Raw genomic sequence first — 16,865 nt, 5'->3', positions numbered from 1 at the left:
ACTGGCAGGGTGCACAGGGGTGCAGTGCTGGAGTCCCACTGGCAGGGGGCAGCGATGTAATGCTGCTGGAGGCCCAATGGAATGCTGCAGTGACATATGCCACCAATCCATCCGTCCCATTAGGCACTGTTTCGAAAGTCACATCCTTTCACCAGGGAAGGAGTATAGACGCAGGGCAGACACAATGGAATGTACACCGTCCCTGGCTTGAGAGTGCAGTGCATCCAAGGCCTCTAAAACCAATCCTATTAAGATGGAGAGAAATGACAGGAACATCTACAGTATGTTTTTACCTAGTCTTGTTAACCTGGTGGATGCGATCTACACTCATCATGCCCTATTCAAATCCATGTTAGACCCCGTTCATCTGTAGCCTAGTCACTGTGCAATCTTTCTCTTATGTTGACACTCCTCTGTGCCTTAAGCACTCAACCCTGAAGAAACCTCAAACAATTTAAATTATGTGCACAAGTCCTGCTTGACCCTGACCTCTCCCAGTGCTGGTGAACTCTTGGGAAGCAGAGTGAGGTTGTGAATCTGCCAGCTAGGGGAGAACAGTCACTCACTGTGACTTGCACAGGGACTCCCCCTTCTCTGGCCTGGAAACAACGGCACTGCCCAATAAAGGGGAGCAGGAGGCCTCACAAAACTACAGGGCGACCCATCAGTGTCCCCTCAGCTTCAAAGCAGCAGTATGTAGTCTGCAGTACAGGGCAAGTTTAGACAGGATTCTTCAAGATGAAGGTGCCGCCCTCTTTAGTGTTTCACATCAAAAAAATTACTTTTGAAGCCAGGCCATCAAGGTGAAACAAAAACAGAAATTGCTGGAAAAGCTCAGCAGGTCTGGCAGCATCCGTGGAGAGAAATCAAAGTTAACATTTCAAGTCCAGTGATCCTTCCTCAGAAGGATCCACCAATGTGAAGGGTGGGTGTCTGGTTCTGTGGCCACTCTTGCCTCCAAGTGGCTAAACACCATCTGATAGACCAGACAGACCAAATGGGAAATCTCAGTCAGCCTCCTCTACTCGGTCTCAGTGCTGGGGTAGGGCTGGAGTAAGGCTCATGATAGGGCCTTATTTAACTCCCATTCACCTCAGATTCTGGCTTTGACAAAGCCTTCCCAGCAAAGGAATTTGTTCAAACAACGTTTCATCCCCATCTTTTTGCTAAACATTGGAATTACTCACTGCTGTGTTGCAGAATCCCAGGAATGTGTCCCAGTGCGACCCAAGCTCAGCATTATCCTCCAAATTTGCTAAAAAGGTGCTGACTCCATCTGTACCCCATCCCTGAACCAAATGATATACAGCTAAACACCAGGTAGCTAATTATATATCCAGGATATTAAACATTCTTTCGAGCTGCACATCCTCAGCTCTGAAAATGTCTGGAATTAAAGAAGGGGGAAATATTTAAATAAAGACTGTGCATTTATGAATAATAATCAAGGCCTCTGTGACAGCTTTTGGAGAAAAATGAACAGACTTGGAATTTAATCCCCAATGTACAGATAAAAATCTCATTATGCCATGTAATAAAAACAGAATTTGACTTAATCAGTCACCGTGAGCAATCAAATAACATCCATGTGAATCTTAAAAAATAATAATTGCAGTTTGCTTGTTACATGAGTGAACTCTGTCAGACAAAAGAAATGTAACAGAAAGCAGTTTCCAACTAATCCCAGGCAGCAGATTTGGAGACACGTGCCGGCTTGTCCCAAACTTGGAATAACACAAGGACCCTACCCAAAAACAAACAGCAGCTATCTGAGGGGTTACTCTGCACGGTGTCTCGGGTGTCCTTCTGCCCTGCACAGCCCTGCCCCATATGCAGCTCTACATGGGCCTAGCTGGAGCCTATGGGCCTGAACCAGGCTTCCTGTCAGTCTGGAGAAAGCAGATTTCACGGTTCTGGTAAGGACAGGATGCTAAAAGCCAGGAACGCAGGGAAGTGAGAGGGATGTGAAGGCCAGTCTGGGATGGAGATAGCAGAAAATAGAAGACAATTTAGCAGAATGAGCACAGACAATATAAGCAAAATGGTTCAATCTGTGAAAGGGTGTAGGAATGGGAAAGAACATTGATGTGAGGAAACAAGTCTGGCAGGACAAACACAGAAAGCTGTTAAAAGGCTTATAAAATGCTCCCTTTTATTAAACGCACAAACAATGCAAAAGCATGGAAGCTAGGCTAACAACTGGATAAACCAAGTCTGAGTGCCACACAAAGGAAAGATGTGAAGGCCTTAGAAAGGGTGCAGAGGAGATTTACCAGAATGGTACTAAGGGGGAAAGATTACACTTATATGCAGGGACTAGGGAGACAGGGACTTTTCTTAAACAAAGTAGAGTTTGTTCTGCATTCATTCCAACATGCATCACCTTGTATTTATGTGTTGCTTTCTACGTTTGACTTGAATCTTCCCCTGGTCAGTATCCGGTCTTCTTTCTACAATGAACTTGAGCTCATCTGAAACTGTACCATGTATCCTAACTCTCAACAAGTGACTGACTCTCAGAGTAACAACAGAAAAGAGACAGTTTAGCACAATTACAGGAGTGGGAGGCAGATACTGGCGAGGCAATGGCAGTCAACAGGGGAAAAGGGGCATGGGAGCAGGAGGTGTCAGGTGCATATTGAGCATGTGCAAGACCTACATTATCAGGATGCTCATTATTTTTCAATAACTTTGGAAAAAAGGCCATCCGGCAGCAACTACCCAAGACATGGGAGACCTCCTCAATTATGGTATGGGTCCTGTAAGATCCAGAATAGCTGTTCCTCTTGTCACACCATTCCTGAACTCAGCAGTGTGAATGCTAGTCCAAAGTCAGACCTGGGAATGAGCTCCCTGCCATTTAGCCATATATTGCTTGCTACTCTCTGGAAGCAATGCAGTCAGTAATGTGAGCTCTGGAGCCTGCCTGACAATGACTGAATCCAATTCCACAATGCAGAGAGGCTGAGTTACCCCAGAGCTGGCAGGATCAAATCAGGAACTGCAGACAAATTGTTAGGTGTGCCTCATCCTCCAAGAGACCAAACAGAAACTTAGTCCAATTTAATTGCGGTGCAAATAAATACTGCCATTTTTAACAAACCTCTGTAAGACATTGCAATTCAGACTTGTGACCTGAAATCAATCACAGTTATACTTGAACATCAGAATATTACACAATCTAGAATGAGGTCATAGTTTTAGGAAAGGGGACGCAACTTTAAAACAGAAATGATGAGGAATTCTTTCTCTCAAAGGGTCATACATCTGTGGAATTTACTACCCCAGAGTGTAGTAAATGTTGGGACACTGAGTAAATTTAAAGAACAGATGGACAGATTTTTAATTAGTACTGAGTTGAAGGATTTTGGAAACTGGGCAGGAAAATGGAGTTGAGGCTGAGATGAGATCAGCCATGATCGTATTGAAAGGTGGAGCATGCTCAAGGGGCTGAATGACCTACTCCTGCTCCTAGACGGTGAAGGAGATAAAGGATATCAGAAGCACGTATATTTTTGTGGATCATGAGAATTAGAAAATTGAATGGTTTGGATGTTACTGGGTTGGTTAACGAGAGATTTATCATGTCATTTCTTGGAAAAAGTCAAGGCAAGGAGAACTGTGAGTTATTCCATGTTTACCGAAAAAGCAAATAGTTTTGGAAAAGGGAGATGATGCAAAACTCAATGCTGATTTCAAAACTAGAAGGCATATGTTTAATGTGAGGGGAAAGATCTAAAAGGGGCCTGAAGGGCAACTATTTCACACAAAGGGTGGTGCATTTATGGAATGAACTGCCAGAGGAAGTGGTACAGACGCAGGTACAGTTACAACATTTGAAAGACATTTGGACAGGTATATGAATAGGAAGGGTTTAGAGGGTTATGGGTCAAATGCAGGCAAGTCAGACTAGTTTAGTTTGGGAAGCCTGGTTGGCATGGAAAGGTCTGTTTCTGTGCTGTACGACTCTAGTTCTTATGTAATGTCATGCTCCTTTTCTTAAAATAGCATATCTTTCTATATAACACCAGAGATTTATTTGTATATTGGCAAGAACAAGAACTACCAATGTGTTAAAAGCTGAAATTCAAACTTGTGAATTTTTTGATTTGCCAAAAAGGGATGAAATTGATATTCAGTTGCAATGGAAGTGGGTGATAAGTAAACAGCAACACATTTCACATTGCAACAATCTCTGTTCCCCATCGACTCCCAGTCAATGTAAAAAATAAGCTGACTAATTCTCTGTCACCTACTTCTGTTACCATTAAACACCATGGCTTCTCTGGGGTCAGGTTGACTCAAGGGTGACAAAGCTGGCAATACAGGATTGTGATCAAGATGCTCCTTAGTGACAGACTGGGTCAAGGAAGTCTGACGTCCCCTTAATTGCAAACAATGGGTTTGGCCACATTGCTGCAGGACATTCTATGAGACCATTCAACTGAGTGTGGTCAGAATAGGCAACAAGTTAGACATCCCAGTTCCTGCACATCTTGGAAGGGTGCCCTATTTTCTTGTGACTGTTATCAGACATAATTTGTTGAGGAACTCAAGTCACACTGAACGTGACCGTCAACAACCGTTACACGAGTGATTCTCTTTGATTTGTCACACAAAAAGGAATTTGGTGAAACAATCACCAGAATGTAATCATGCCATTGAACACTGAAAGTATCAGTCACAAACAAATACCACAGCTCAGGAGGAATCACATGTAGAGGTTCTTTTGACTGTTGAACTGGATGGAGCATGTTTCACACCACTTGGTTAGTTAATGTCTGACCAATATACTGGATTCAAATGCCAATTCCTTGGTTTTCCCCTGTGCCTAGATGATCTCTATGTGTATGGCCTAACATGTATTTACAAGAGATTGCGGAATTAGAACTTTGAAGATTGCATTCTTGGAAAGTCCTAGTTCAGAACAACAGACTAGTTCATGAACCTGCTGGGTGCATTTTGACCACCCAACTGATCTTTATGAACAGTCTAACATTTGTTGTAACTTGCTGGATTTGCTCTCCTTAACTGTGACCAAACTGTATGAGATCAATGTTAAGACTATCTGCTGATTCAGATTCAATAATATCCACTTGTAGGTCTACAGGAATGTATTTGTTCTTGGTGGAGTTTGGCTAAGAGCATCGGAGATGGTCATTTAGGAACCTGGTTTGTATAAAACTTCTAAAGCATACCCCTGGAACTTTGCAAGTGGATGTTATCATTGTGGAGATGTACTTGTGAGAGATAGTTGATGGTTTATGATCGGTATGAACAATGAAGTGCTTGCCAAATAGTATGCGTCAAACCATCGTATCCTGAAAACTACAGCAACAATCACTCTTTCAGTATGAGGTAGTTAGTCTCAGCTGTTGTTAAGACTTTAGAACCAAACATGATTGGCTTGTCATCCTGTAGTTAACAAGCTGTGTTTCCTTTCTGGAGATGCATCTACTTCCAATGTAGTGAGCTTGGTGGAATCATAATGTTGAAGCACATGCTCTTACTGGATAATGGAGCATTACTGAGGGATTGAGAAAAATTGCTGGAGATCATCCTGGCCTATGTATGGCGAATTTTTTTCAGAGAAGATCTCAAAGAGGAGATACTTTGGTCACAAAATTCATAACATGGGGATAAAATGTTAAGAAATTGAGATACCCTTGTAAGTCATCTTTATCTTAAGGTGTATGCTAGTTTAGCATGTCTTCTGGTCTTTTTCAGGCTGGAAACAAACTTTGTAATGGAGTTCCCCAGGGGATGGTATTGGGACCCTAACTTTTCCAAATGCATGCTGATGATCTGGATCTTGGAGTACAAGACACAATTTCAAAGTCTGCATACTACAGCAACTTGGAAGCATTGTAAACTGTGAGAAGGATAGTGTAAAACTTCAAAAGGGCAAATGAAAAGTTGATGGAGTAGACAGATAGAACGCAGATGAAGTTCAATGAGGAGAAGTGTGGGAGATTCATTTTGGTGGAAAGGACATGGAGTGATGAAATAAAATGACCTATTTTAAAGCGTACTCGTAAACAGAAAGGCCTGAGTATGTATATGCATAAGCCATTCAAGGTAACAGGCCAAGTGGAGAACAGTTAATAAAGAGTACAGCAGAACAGGGACATAGAATACAAGAGGCCTCAGCTGGAATACTATGTACAGTTCTGGGTACTACACTATAGGAAGGATGTGAATGCAATGGAGGCAGTGCAGAAGTGGTTTAGTTCCAGGGATGAAAAATCTCAGTTATCAGGATAGATTGGAGAAGTTGGCACTGTTTGCATTGAAGAGGTAAGGTGAGTATGTTTGTAGATGACACCAAGATTGGTGGTATAGTGGCCAGTGAAGAAGGTAGGTCAAACCAGTCAACGATATGTTCCTGGTGAGTGATATAGAACAAAGAGATCTAGGGATACAGGTTCATAGCTCCTTGAAAGTGGAGTCACAGGCAGACAGGGTGGTGAAGAAGGCTTTTGGCATACTTGCGTTCATTAGTCGGAGCACTGAGTTTAGGAGTTGGGACGTCTTGTTGCAGCTGTACAAGACATTGGTACGGTCACATTTGGAGTACTGCATGCAGTTCTGTTCGCCCTATTAGAGAAAGGATATTATTAAACTAGAAAGAGTGCAGAAAAGATTTACTAGGATGCTACCTGGACTGGAAGATTTGAATTATAAAGAGAGGCTGGGACTTGATTCCCTGGAGCATAGGAGACTTTATAGAGAGAGATCTATAAAATATTGAGATGCACAGATAAGGTAGATAGCCGACAGCTTTTCCCCATGGTAGGGGAGTCCAAAAATAGAGGGCATATGTTTAAGGTGAGAGGGGAGAGATACAAAAGGGGGGCAATTTTTTCACACAGTGGGTGGTGAGAGTCTGGAACAGGCTGCCAGAGGTAATGGTAGAGGCGAGTACAATGTCATCATTCAAGAAACATTTGGTCAGGTATACGGATAGGATAGGTATGAAGGGATATGGACCAAACACAGGCAAATACAACTAGTTTAGTTGTGAAAACTGGGCAGCATGGATGAGTTGGGACGATGGGCCTGTTTCCATGCTGTAAACCTCTATGACTCTAAGATTTGACTGAAGTACTCAAAGTCATGCAAGGTCTGGCTGGAATAGATAGGAAGAAACTGTTCCAGTTCATAAAAGAGTGAGACGGCAGTTTTAAAGTGATTTACAAAAGACGCGATGCATTGTTAGAAAAAAAAAGTTTGCCATGGCAAGTTATTTGTGCCTGCAATATCTGGAAGTATGGTGGAGGCAGGTTCAATATAGGCATTCAAGGTGATTATTTAAATAGAATTAATGTGCAGGGGTATGGGAAAAGGTAGGAGAATGGCACTAAATCACAATGCTTTTGTGCAGAGCCAGTAGAGACAACATGGGCTGAAGGTCCTCCTTTAGCATTATAACAATATGTTAGTTATGTTAGTATGTTAGTAAATGCTGCTGCTTTATTAACAGTTGCAACTTGGACCGAAAATGGCACCTGTGTCAAAATTGCAATGACAACATACACATCGTTTTTTTAATTCTCGTGTAATTTTCAAAAAGGAAAATGGCTGAATCAACCAATGTCTGAACACAGCTAAGGCTTTTTTTTGGTATAGAAGTGTTTTATTTTTGTTTTCTATATTTTATTCTCGAGCTTTGTAGTTTGTTTTCTGTACTTTATACAAGAGGTGCCTTTTTAGATGGTGACTGTCCTGTCAGCAACTTCTCGTGTTTGTTTACTTTTAAAGGGAAAAGAGAGAGAAGGAGGAGTCACTATGCTTCAGTCCAGGGGGTAGACTTTGGCCTTGGCTGTAATTGAGAACTTAAACTCCGAATGTGGACAAGTTGTGTGCTAACTGGTATTACTGTACATTTCATGCGCACAACTGACTGACTGAAGACACAGCACTGACTCCATCACACTGACAGAGTGGCTGAAGGCAAAACAGGTACTTTCTTCCTGGAAGTCCCATGTTGTGATGTCATGTGACTGTCTTAAAGGTACAGGCCTGTCCGATCTGGAATCTGGAACAGTAATGAGCTGTGTGAGCTCATTGCATAAACCCAGCAGTATCCAGGTGTGCAATTGGGATGATGGATTCATAAATCTGAATATTTGCTCATGGGTTACATTCGTTCGCTCAGGAGAGTGGGTCTGCATTCTTTATGAGAATCTACATGTCAATGGCCTGGTTCACAGCTCGTTGAGCATACTGCCAGGCTTGTAGGTGATTCAAAAATACACCTAATGAATGAGATGCTGAAATGATGAAACAGCCCTGATTTTTATTGGCTTATTTAGGATATTGAAACAACATGATTATTTAGTTTGTCAACAGTTCATAATCCAAGATGAACCAACAAGTGGTCTTTTTAGATCCAGGGAGATAAGTACACTATACCTTCTACAGTACTAAAAATTGCCGATTGTTTGCATATGGAGCGTATGAAGTCAATCTGAGGGGTTTGAATGTCCAGACTTCATTTTTATGACAAAAGGATTTATTGCTACTTTTCCACCAATCAAGAAAGAGAAATTAATTATCTTTGTTTCCACATAGTTTACAAAAGACCCCACCAGCAGCCATTTATATTGAGCAAATAATAAAATAGATTATAAGTTAAAAGGTGTAAGATCCACATTTAGAAGAAGGTATGTGGCAGTTTTGCGTTTGTGTAAAGGTACAAACATGGTGTGAAAGAAATGGGTAAAATCTCATCCTGGAATATTATCTGACATTGACCTTTCTCTTAAGTTTGTCAACGAAAATCAAAAAACTAAAATTGAAGCGGCGTCTTGGGAAATGGGTAAAATCTCATCCTGGAATATTATCTGACAGCCAGACGGATCCTGCACAAAGCACAAAGCTTGGCAAGTAAAGGTATGTTGGCTTCATTTAAGTGATAATTTGTTACAGCAAGGCAGCTTGGCTGATCCTCTAGAAAGGTGTGACCCTTGATAAACACTGGGAACATTTGGATTAGAAAGGGACAAACACAAAGAAAATAATAGTGGAACTTTGCATTAAATAATGCTTCCTTTTGTGTCAGGAACTCTCTCAAATAGTCTGACGGTATTATCACTGTAAATTGACAAAAGAGCAAACAAACCTGCAAAAGTATAATTGCTGTGACTGAGGACAAAACCAACCAATGGCTGGACAGCGTTGAAATGACAAGATTTTTGGACAGAGAACCTGCTGAGCATGACAAAGATTTGAGACTGTCCAATTACTTTTCAAAAAAACTATATCATGAAAGTGCACTGCTGGGTCACTTAATAACACAGCAACTCTATCTGATAATGAAGGTCAAGTCACCCAGATTGTACAAATGCAATTTCAAGGTACAAATTAATTATACTACTGGAATTCATGAGGACTTGTAGCTTGTTTAGTCCTTTTGGCTTTACTTGATTTCCCACAATAAAAAGAGTTAACTCGAAAATTCTCAGCTCTAATTTCCCAAGACGCCGCTTCAATTTTAGTTTTTTGATTTTCATTGACAAACTTAAGAGAAAGGTCAATGTCTTCCACAGGAAGGAAGCAGCAAGACTAGAAACAGAGGCACAATTAATAGTGTGGGTGTTGGGGGAGTGGGGCACGGGGGAGGAGGAATATTTTTTCCCTCTCCCAGTGGCCAATACTGAGGTGTTTCACCGCTTCAAATCTCAGATTTGTTCTTCATTTGTTTTTCCCTAACCCTAATACTGACCTAACTCTTTATGCAGTTCAACCCAAGTTGTGTATACGTGGACCATCAGATATAGTTGGCAAAAAAGGTGCAGGGGCTTTAAGAAGTGAAAAAGGAGAATTCCTGGAAGGTTGGGAGTTCAATAGCCCTGAGGTTCTGGGAAAGAATAACTTGGAGCAGCAGACTAAAACACAAGTCTCGATTTTTATATAGTTAGGATGTAATGACAAGGCAATCAGACGGATTTTCACATGGGAGGAAAGTTCAGGACAACATGGCCCTTAATCCCCCGGGGGTACTGATAATACAGAGAATGAGTACGCAAACAACAGAAAGAATATAAGCACATGTGGAACGGGAACAGGAATAGACCATTCAAGCTTGCTCTGCCATTTAATAAAATCATAGCTAATTCCCCAATCTCAACTCCACTTTCCTGTTTGATTCCCATGTCTCTTTATTCCCATCAAGTCGGAAATTGTTTTCATCTTAATCTTGAATAGATTTAAAAGTTGTATCCACACTCCTTTGGAAGAAAGAAGTCCAAAGATCCACAAAAATCCGAGTGGAAAAGTATTTCATCCGAAATGGCCCAGTCTCTCCCCTGAGACGAGACTTGCCCCTCTCCACTTCCAGAAAGAAAGAAAACAACAAGAGAAGGACAGAATATAAAGAAAAGGCTCACATCTAAATAGTACTTTCCATGACCAGGAGACATCGTTAATCATTTTACAGCAGATTAAATACTTTTGAATTTTAGGTCCAATTTTGATGTAGGAAACATGGCAGCCAATCTGTGCACAGCAAGTTCCCATGAACAGCAATGTGATAATGACTAGAGAACCTGTTTTTTGTGTGTGATGCTGATTGAGAATTATATGTTGGTCAGGAGGCCAGGAATATGCCCTTGCTCTTTCAAAAACTAGTGCCACAGGGTCTTTTATATCCACCAGAGTAAAGAGATGGAGTCTTGGTTTAAAGTCTCGTCTGAAAATTATCGCCTCTGACAGTGGAGCTCTCCCCCACTGCTGCACTGGTGTATCAGCCCTGGAGGAGGACCTGAATCCAGAACCCTTGTGATTCAGAAGTGAAAGTGATACCAACTGAGTCACAGTTGACACATCCAAGAGAGAGGTGGGACATATTCAGAGAGAAGCACGAAATAGAAAGTGGGTCAAGAAAAAGAGAAAGGAAGACAAATAGCAAGGAAAACTCAGATGAGGAAGAAACAAAAAAAATAGGAAATCAAAGATAGAAAGAGGAAGATATGAGCAAAAGAGAAGTGATCGAGAAAGGGATGAGTAAACACAGAAAGGAGAGTGAAAGAGAAGGAAAGAGACAAAGTGAGTGAAAGAGCAGCAGAGGGAAACATATCAACCACTTCAATTCCCGTTCCTATATTTTCATTAGGTTAGCACTTAATCTTTAAAAAAAAAGGCATTCAGATAAATTTTTATAATCAAATCCAGCCCAGTTATTTTTTTTTAACCATACATAATTTTACTGCAATATTTTTCTAACAAATCTGTCTTGCAGACAAGCTCATTATTGCGAATCTTCCACTGTTAAGACTTGTAATATACAAAGCTGACCTAAAACAAAGACTGCACACAAGACGCTGTTGTTTCACAAAAATAGCATCAACATGATTACAGTGAACACTGCACAAAATGTACCTAACAGAGCTCAGTGATCCTTCACCTCAGTAATACAGAGTCCAAGATGCAGATTTATTCATAGCTGTAAGTGACTGCAGCTGGACTTAATTTCCATTTTATGGGATTATTATAAACTAGTCAAACCAGACATTAAATGTGAGGCTATAAATACTACCCATGCCTTTTGCTGTAAATGTAATCACCAAAATTAAGAAAATGTTATTTTATTGCTGTTTGGGATTTTTTTGGCCATTCTTCCACATTGGGATTCACATCTCAATATTGAGGTTTTTAAAGAAAAGCATATTCATATAAAAAGGCAAGGACAAATAAAATGGTTTAGATGAGAAGAGAAAGCAACTGAAGTTGTTTCCCTGGAGACCAAAGACATTTAAAAGTTAGTTAAGCTGTCTTCATAGTTAACAAGTGAGTGACACTTTTTTGCTGGGATGTCTCTGGCCCTGAATGTTCAGCTGAGGTTACTCTCCCTCTCGTTATCCATGGAGAGAGATGAAATAGGAATTAAAAACAGACATTATTCTTTACAAATGGAAGACAAGTGAAAACGAGGTTGAGAATGTGAGTGTAGCATTAAGTCTGACTATGGGATATGCTAATAAGGCAATATACATCATCACAGGAAATGGTGCACTGTCACATGATCCTGCTCTCACTTGCAGCCTGGTGGCAAGAGTAAGATGTTTCTCAATTACAGTTAACCTGTCTTTATACCCCAACCTTAAGTTCACCTGGACCATCTCTGATACCTCTCTCTCCTTCCTGGATCTCTCTGTTTCCATCTCTGGAAACCGATATCCATTTCAAGCCCACTGACTCCCACAGCTACCTAGAATACACCTCCTCCACCCACCTTTCTGCAAAAATGCCATCCCCTATTCCCAATTCCTTTGCATCCGCCACATCTGCTCCCAGGATGATGCATTCCACTCCCGAACATCTCAGATGTCCTCATTTTTCAAGGACCGCAACTTCCCCCACTCAGTGGTCAAAAACGCCCTCGACCGTGTCCCCCACATTTCCCGCGACTCATCCCTCACACCCCCTCCCCGCAATAACCAAAACAGAATCCCCCTCGTCCTCACGTACCACCCCACCAACCTCCGGATCCAACGCATCATCCTCCAACACTTCCACCATCTGCAATCCGACCCCACCATCAAAGACATTTTTCCCTCCCCACCCTTATCTGCTTTCTGGAGGAACCACTCTCTCCATGACTCCCTTGTCCGCTCCACACTCCCCTCCAGCCGCACCACACCCGGCACTTTTCCCTGCAACCGCAGGAAGTGCTACACCTGCCCCTACACCTTCCCCCTCACCCCCATCCCAGGCCCCAAGAAGACCTTCCTCATCAAGCAGATGTTCACCTGCACATCTGCTAATATGGTATACTGTATCCGCTGTTCCCGTTGTGGCCTCCTCTACATCGGGGAAACCAAGTGGAGGCTTAGGAACCGCTTTGCGGAACACCTACGCTCAGTTCGCACTAAACAACTGCACCTCCCAGTCGCGAACATTTCAACTCCCCCTCCCATTCCTCAGACGACATGTCCATCCTGAGCCTCCTGCAGTACCACAACAATGCCACCCGAAGGTTGCAGGAACAGCGCCTCATATTCCGCTTGGGAACCCTGCAGCCCAATGGTATCAATGTGGACTTCACAAGCTTTAAAATCTCCCCTCCCCCAACCGCATCCCAAAACCAGCCCAGCTTGTCCCTGCCTCCCTAAACTGTCCTTCCTCCCACCTATCCCCTCCTCCTACCTCAAGCCCCACCCCCATCTCCTACCTATTAGCCTCATCCCGCCCCCTTGACCTGTCCGTCCTCCCTACCTCCCCACCTACACTCACCTTTACTGGCTCCATCCCCGTCTCTTTGACCTGTCTGTCTCCTCTCCGCCTATCTTCTCCTTTATCCATCTTTTATCCGCCTCCCCCTCTCCCTATTTATTTCAGAATCCCCTTCCCCTCCCCCATTTCTGAAGAAGGGTCTAGGCCCGAAACGTCAGCTTTCCTGCTCCTCTGATGCTGCTTGGCCTGCTGTGTTCATCCAGCTCTACACCTTGTTCTCTCTTTACTTAAGAAAACTCTAGATATTCATCAGTAGCATAACAAGACCAAGAATATTAAAATGAATACGGGGAGGATTGATCGTGAAAAGTTGTTTTGTTAAAGTCAAGCCGGACAAGCAACTGATGTGGCGAAACACGGTGTGTTTCTTATATATAGTATTATGCAAAGATAGGATGTACTGATAGAATTCAGTAAGTTGATCATAAATGTTGTTTTGAATCCTCAGTTGTTATGATGATTTGCATTTGACCTCATCTTATCAAGAACTTTATTTGGCTGCTTTCAAAAGGAGTGGACAGGAGCAAGATATGAACATTAAGTTCCATTGACAGAGAAATCCTAGTCTAATGTCATTGTGTTAGCTTATGGGGAGTAGAGATACATCATAAACAGCAAGAACCTTAGTCTGCCTATGAGCACTATTGTATCCAAATCAATATTAAAGGCAAGGTCACAATTTGTACCAATAATAATAATAGCTGAAGTAAACCGTAAGTGTCAAGTTTTAAATACTGTCTCTATAAATTGTTGGTGAAAATAATTTGTGCACATAATTACTGGGGGATGATACTGTACTTCTATGCTCTGAATAGAAACCCTTAAATCAGGTCAGGGAGATGATGGCCTAGTGGTATTATCGCTGGACTGTTAATCCAGAGACCCAGACAACATCCCAGGGACCCAGGTTCGAATCCTACCACAGCAGATGGTGGATTTGAATTCAACAAATATCTGGAATTAAGTGTCTAATGATGACTGTGAATCCATTGCCGATTGTGGGAAAAACCTATCTGGTTCACTAAGGTCCTTTAGGGAAGGAAACTGCCATCCTCACCTGGTCTGGCCTAAAATGTGACTCCAGACCCACAGCTATGTGGTTGACTCTTAACTGCCCTCTGGGCAATTAGGGATGGGCAATAAATGCTGCCTGGCCAGCCATGCCCTCATCTGATAAAACGTAAAGAAAATTTTTAAATACTGCCTCTGTAAATTGTTGGTGAAAATAATTACTGGGGAATGATATTGCACTTCTATGCTCTGACTAGAAACCCTTAAATCTACAGGTTATTTTAGAAGGAGTAAAAAGGGGTAGGTAGAGCGAGGGATTGCAAAGCTCCAGATCCATCAAAAGTACGGAAATATTTGTATTGATCTAGCAGCTTTCATGTCCCCTTACAGCAACTTATACCCAATCAGGTATTTTGAAATGAAGTCATCATCATAATGCATAAAAACTGACAACCGATATGTGCACAGCACGTTCCCAAGTTCAGTAATGACCAGGTAATCAGATTCTGAGACGCTGGCTGTGGGATAGATATTGAACCTCTTTTGCTCTCCTTCCAAATAGAGGCAGTGGCATGAACTTCATTCCTTAGAGTACATACCGGGCCTTGGTTTAACATTTCACCAGAAGTCAGCACCTCTGGCAATGCAGTACTCCCTCAGTTGTACACTGGAGCTTCAGCCTTGATTTTTGCAGTAGAGTCTCTCAAAGCCACAACCTTTTGATTCAGAGACGAGAGTGCTACCAATTGGGCAACAGCTGACACTCCTTAAGATACAACATTGATTCATGTCATTACTGCTAGTAGGGTTCACACTGTTGGTTTTGCATGCCCCTTCCTCCATTGAGTTTTATTTCTCCATGTGGAGGGGTTGTTTGTAACTTGAGATCTTTGAGCAGACACTGGTCAATTTAAATTGCTTTTCTAAAAACTTCGTCAGGGGACAGAATTCAGTTTTGACATTGACTAATGGTAGAGAACTAGCAAATGGAAAGACAGGCATAAAAATAAGAATAAAGTAAATGATTCATAGCATATTTATAATGCAGAAATCAGCAGTCACAAACACGCAGTAATTTACAGCCAGCAGTTAACTCCACAATTCTGACATTATAGTATTTGCACATTTGTTGTATTTTTACTTTATTCACAGCTTTATGATCGATTTTAAAAGAATTCAAGGTTTAATACGTTAATTACAGATGTGCAGACACACTGATCATATATTTGCTAAATTTAGAACATTCTTTGCATTCCCTCAGAATTTGTTTTGATATCAGCCTTTGCTAAAAAAAAGTCAAGCCTTTCAAGGTGACAAAAATGAATGCTGTTAAAAACACAGGAGACTTGTCAAAAAGCTGCCTCTGCATTGCCTTAAAGAGTAATGACTGTCCATGAGGGAGTTACGAGACTGTGAAGTGACATCGAGTCCTCGTGATGTCACACAGTGTGAGGACCTTGAACTCATCGCCGATGACTCCCTGTTCCTCCCCCACATTATTCAAGAAGTACACATTTAGCTTGTTTGTGGGAGGATTATTTTAGTACCAGCTGCAGTTGCTAACAAGCTGCATGTCCTTGATGTGTGAGGAGATTCATTGAAGGGTATTAACGCCTTGCAATTTTAATTAAAAAAGAGCATTAAATGAGTTTGCTTGCAGTATAAATTCTGAAATTCCAGAACTAACTCTAAACAATACCAGGAGTAGATCAAAGCCATTTCTCTTTCATCACATGTATGGCTGAGGATTCTTTCCACCATTTTAAATTCAGGATAATTTGGTACGTCTCCTCAAACAATACTCCAGTCTGGGATAAACTGAATCATTGCTGCTAATTTATTAGACATTTACTACCTTGTGACACTAATGACTAAGAGCTACACTCCCTTTGGGCTCTGTTTTATGTTTCCTCACATCTATGTTTTTATAAGCCTCAATATGCATACGTCATAATATGAAACAAATATCAATTTGTAATGCATCAAAAAACACAACAGCAAATTGCACAGAGCAGGAGACAATAATATACTTCAATTCTATGAGATTAACATTCAGAGTTGAACACTGAATAATGCATAAAAATTGCTTTGCACAGACATTCTGCTATGTAAGATGAGCTATTATTACAGATAGATCAATATCTAAATGTCTTCTTACCTGGTGCTTCTATTAATTGCTTGTAAACATTAAGAAAGGCAGCCTCGGCCTCCTTGCTTCTTTTACTAAGTGCTACCACCTGGAAAAAGAACAATTATATCCTCAATCATTAGGCTGATTTACATTAGATCATCAGTGACAGGCCCACTAAGGGCAGTCCCAGGACCTACACTTATAAGCAAATAGGAATGTAGACAACAGACTGATTCCCAACAACACCCTGATCGGAACATGAACAGCTAGTGCCCCAAATCCAGCCAAGCTATATAACGCCAACTCAAACTGCAGGGTCCCATAAAGTTAATGAGGCTATGAAACTGATAAAGGCATTGACGATCACCTACATTTTATAATGCAGTGGAATATACCCCCCAACACTCTCAGCCTGACCCACTCGAATTTTTTCACAGCCCAAATGAACTGGATTGATCACAGGGGAAAACTTCAACAATCGAAAAAC

The 16,865-nt window shown here is 41.6% G+C and overlaps 2 protein-coding genes across 2 annotated transcripts in view; one reads left to right on the top strand and one right to left on the bottom strand.

The window, feature by feature from the left end:
* Nucleotides 1-16,865, bottom strand: part of cux2b (cut-like homeobox 2b) — a 293,668-nt gene that overhangs the window by 110,404 nt on the left and 166,399 nt on the right. The window contains exon 4 of the mRNA XM_048611509.1: nucleotides 16,406-16,484. Coding sequence (XP_048467466.1) covers nucleotides 16,406-16,484 — 79 coding nt within the window. The remainder of the gene's footprint in view (nucleotides 1-16,405; nucleotides 16,485-16,865) is intronic.
* Nucleotides 1-16,865, top strand: part of LOC109937215 (sesquipedalian-1-like) — a 212,336-nt gene that overhangs the window by 154,237 nt on the left and 41,234 nt on the right. The gene's annotated exons all lie outside the window — the stretch shown is intronic.

Source organism: Rhincodon typus, chromosome 24 (genome assembly GCF_021869965.1).
Source record: "Rhincodon typus isolate 14 chromosome 24, sRhiTyp1.1, whole genome shotgun sequence".
Lineage (NCBI taxonomy): Eukaryota > Metazoa > Chordata > Chondrichthyes > Orectolobiformes > Rhincodontidae > Rhincodon > Rhincodon typus.
The sequence above is the reverse complement of the archived record's forward strand: the minus strand, read 5'-3'. Positions and strand labels throughout refer to the sequence as shown.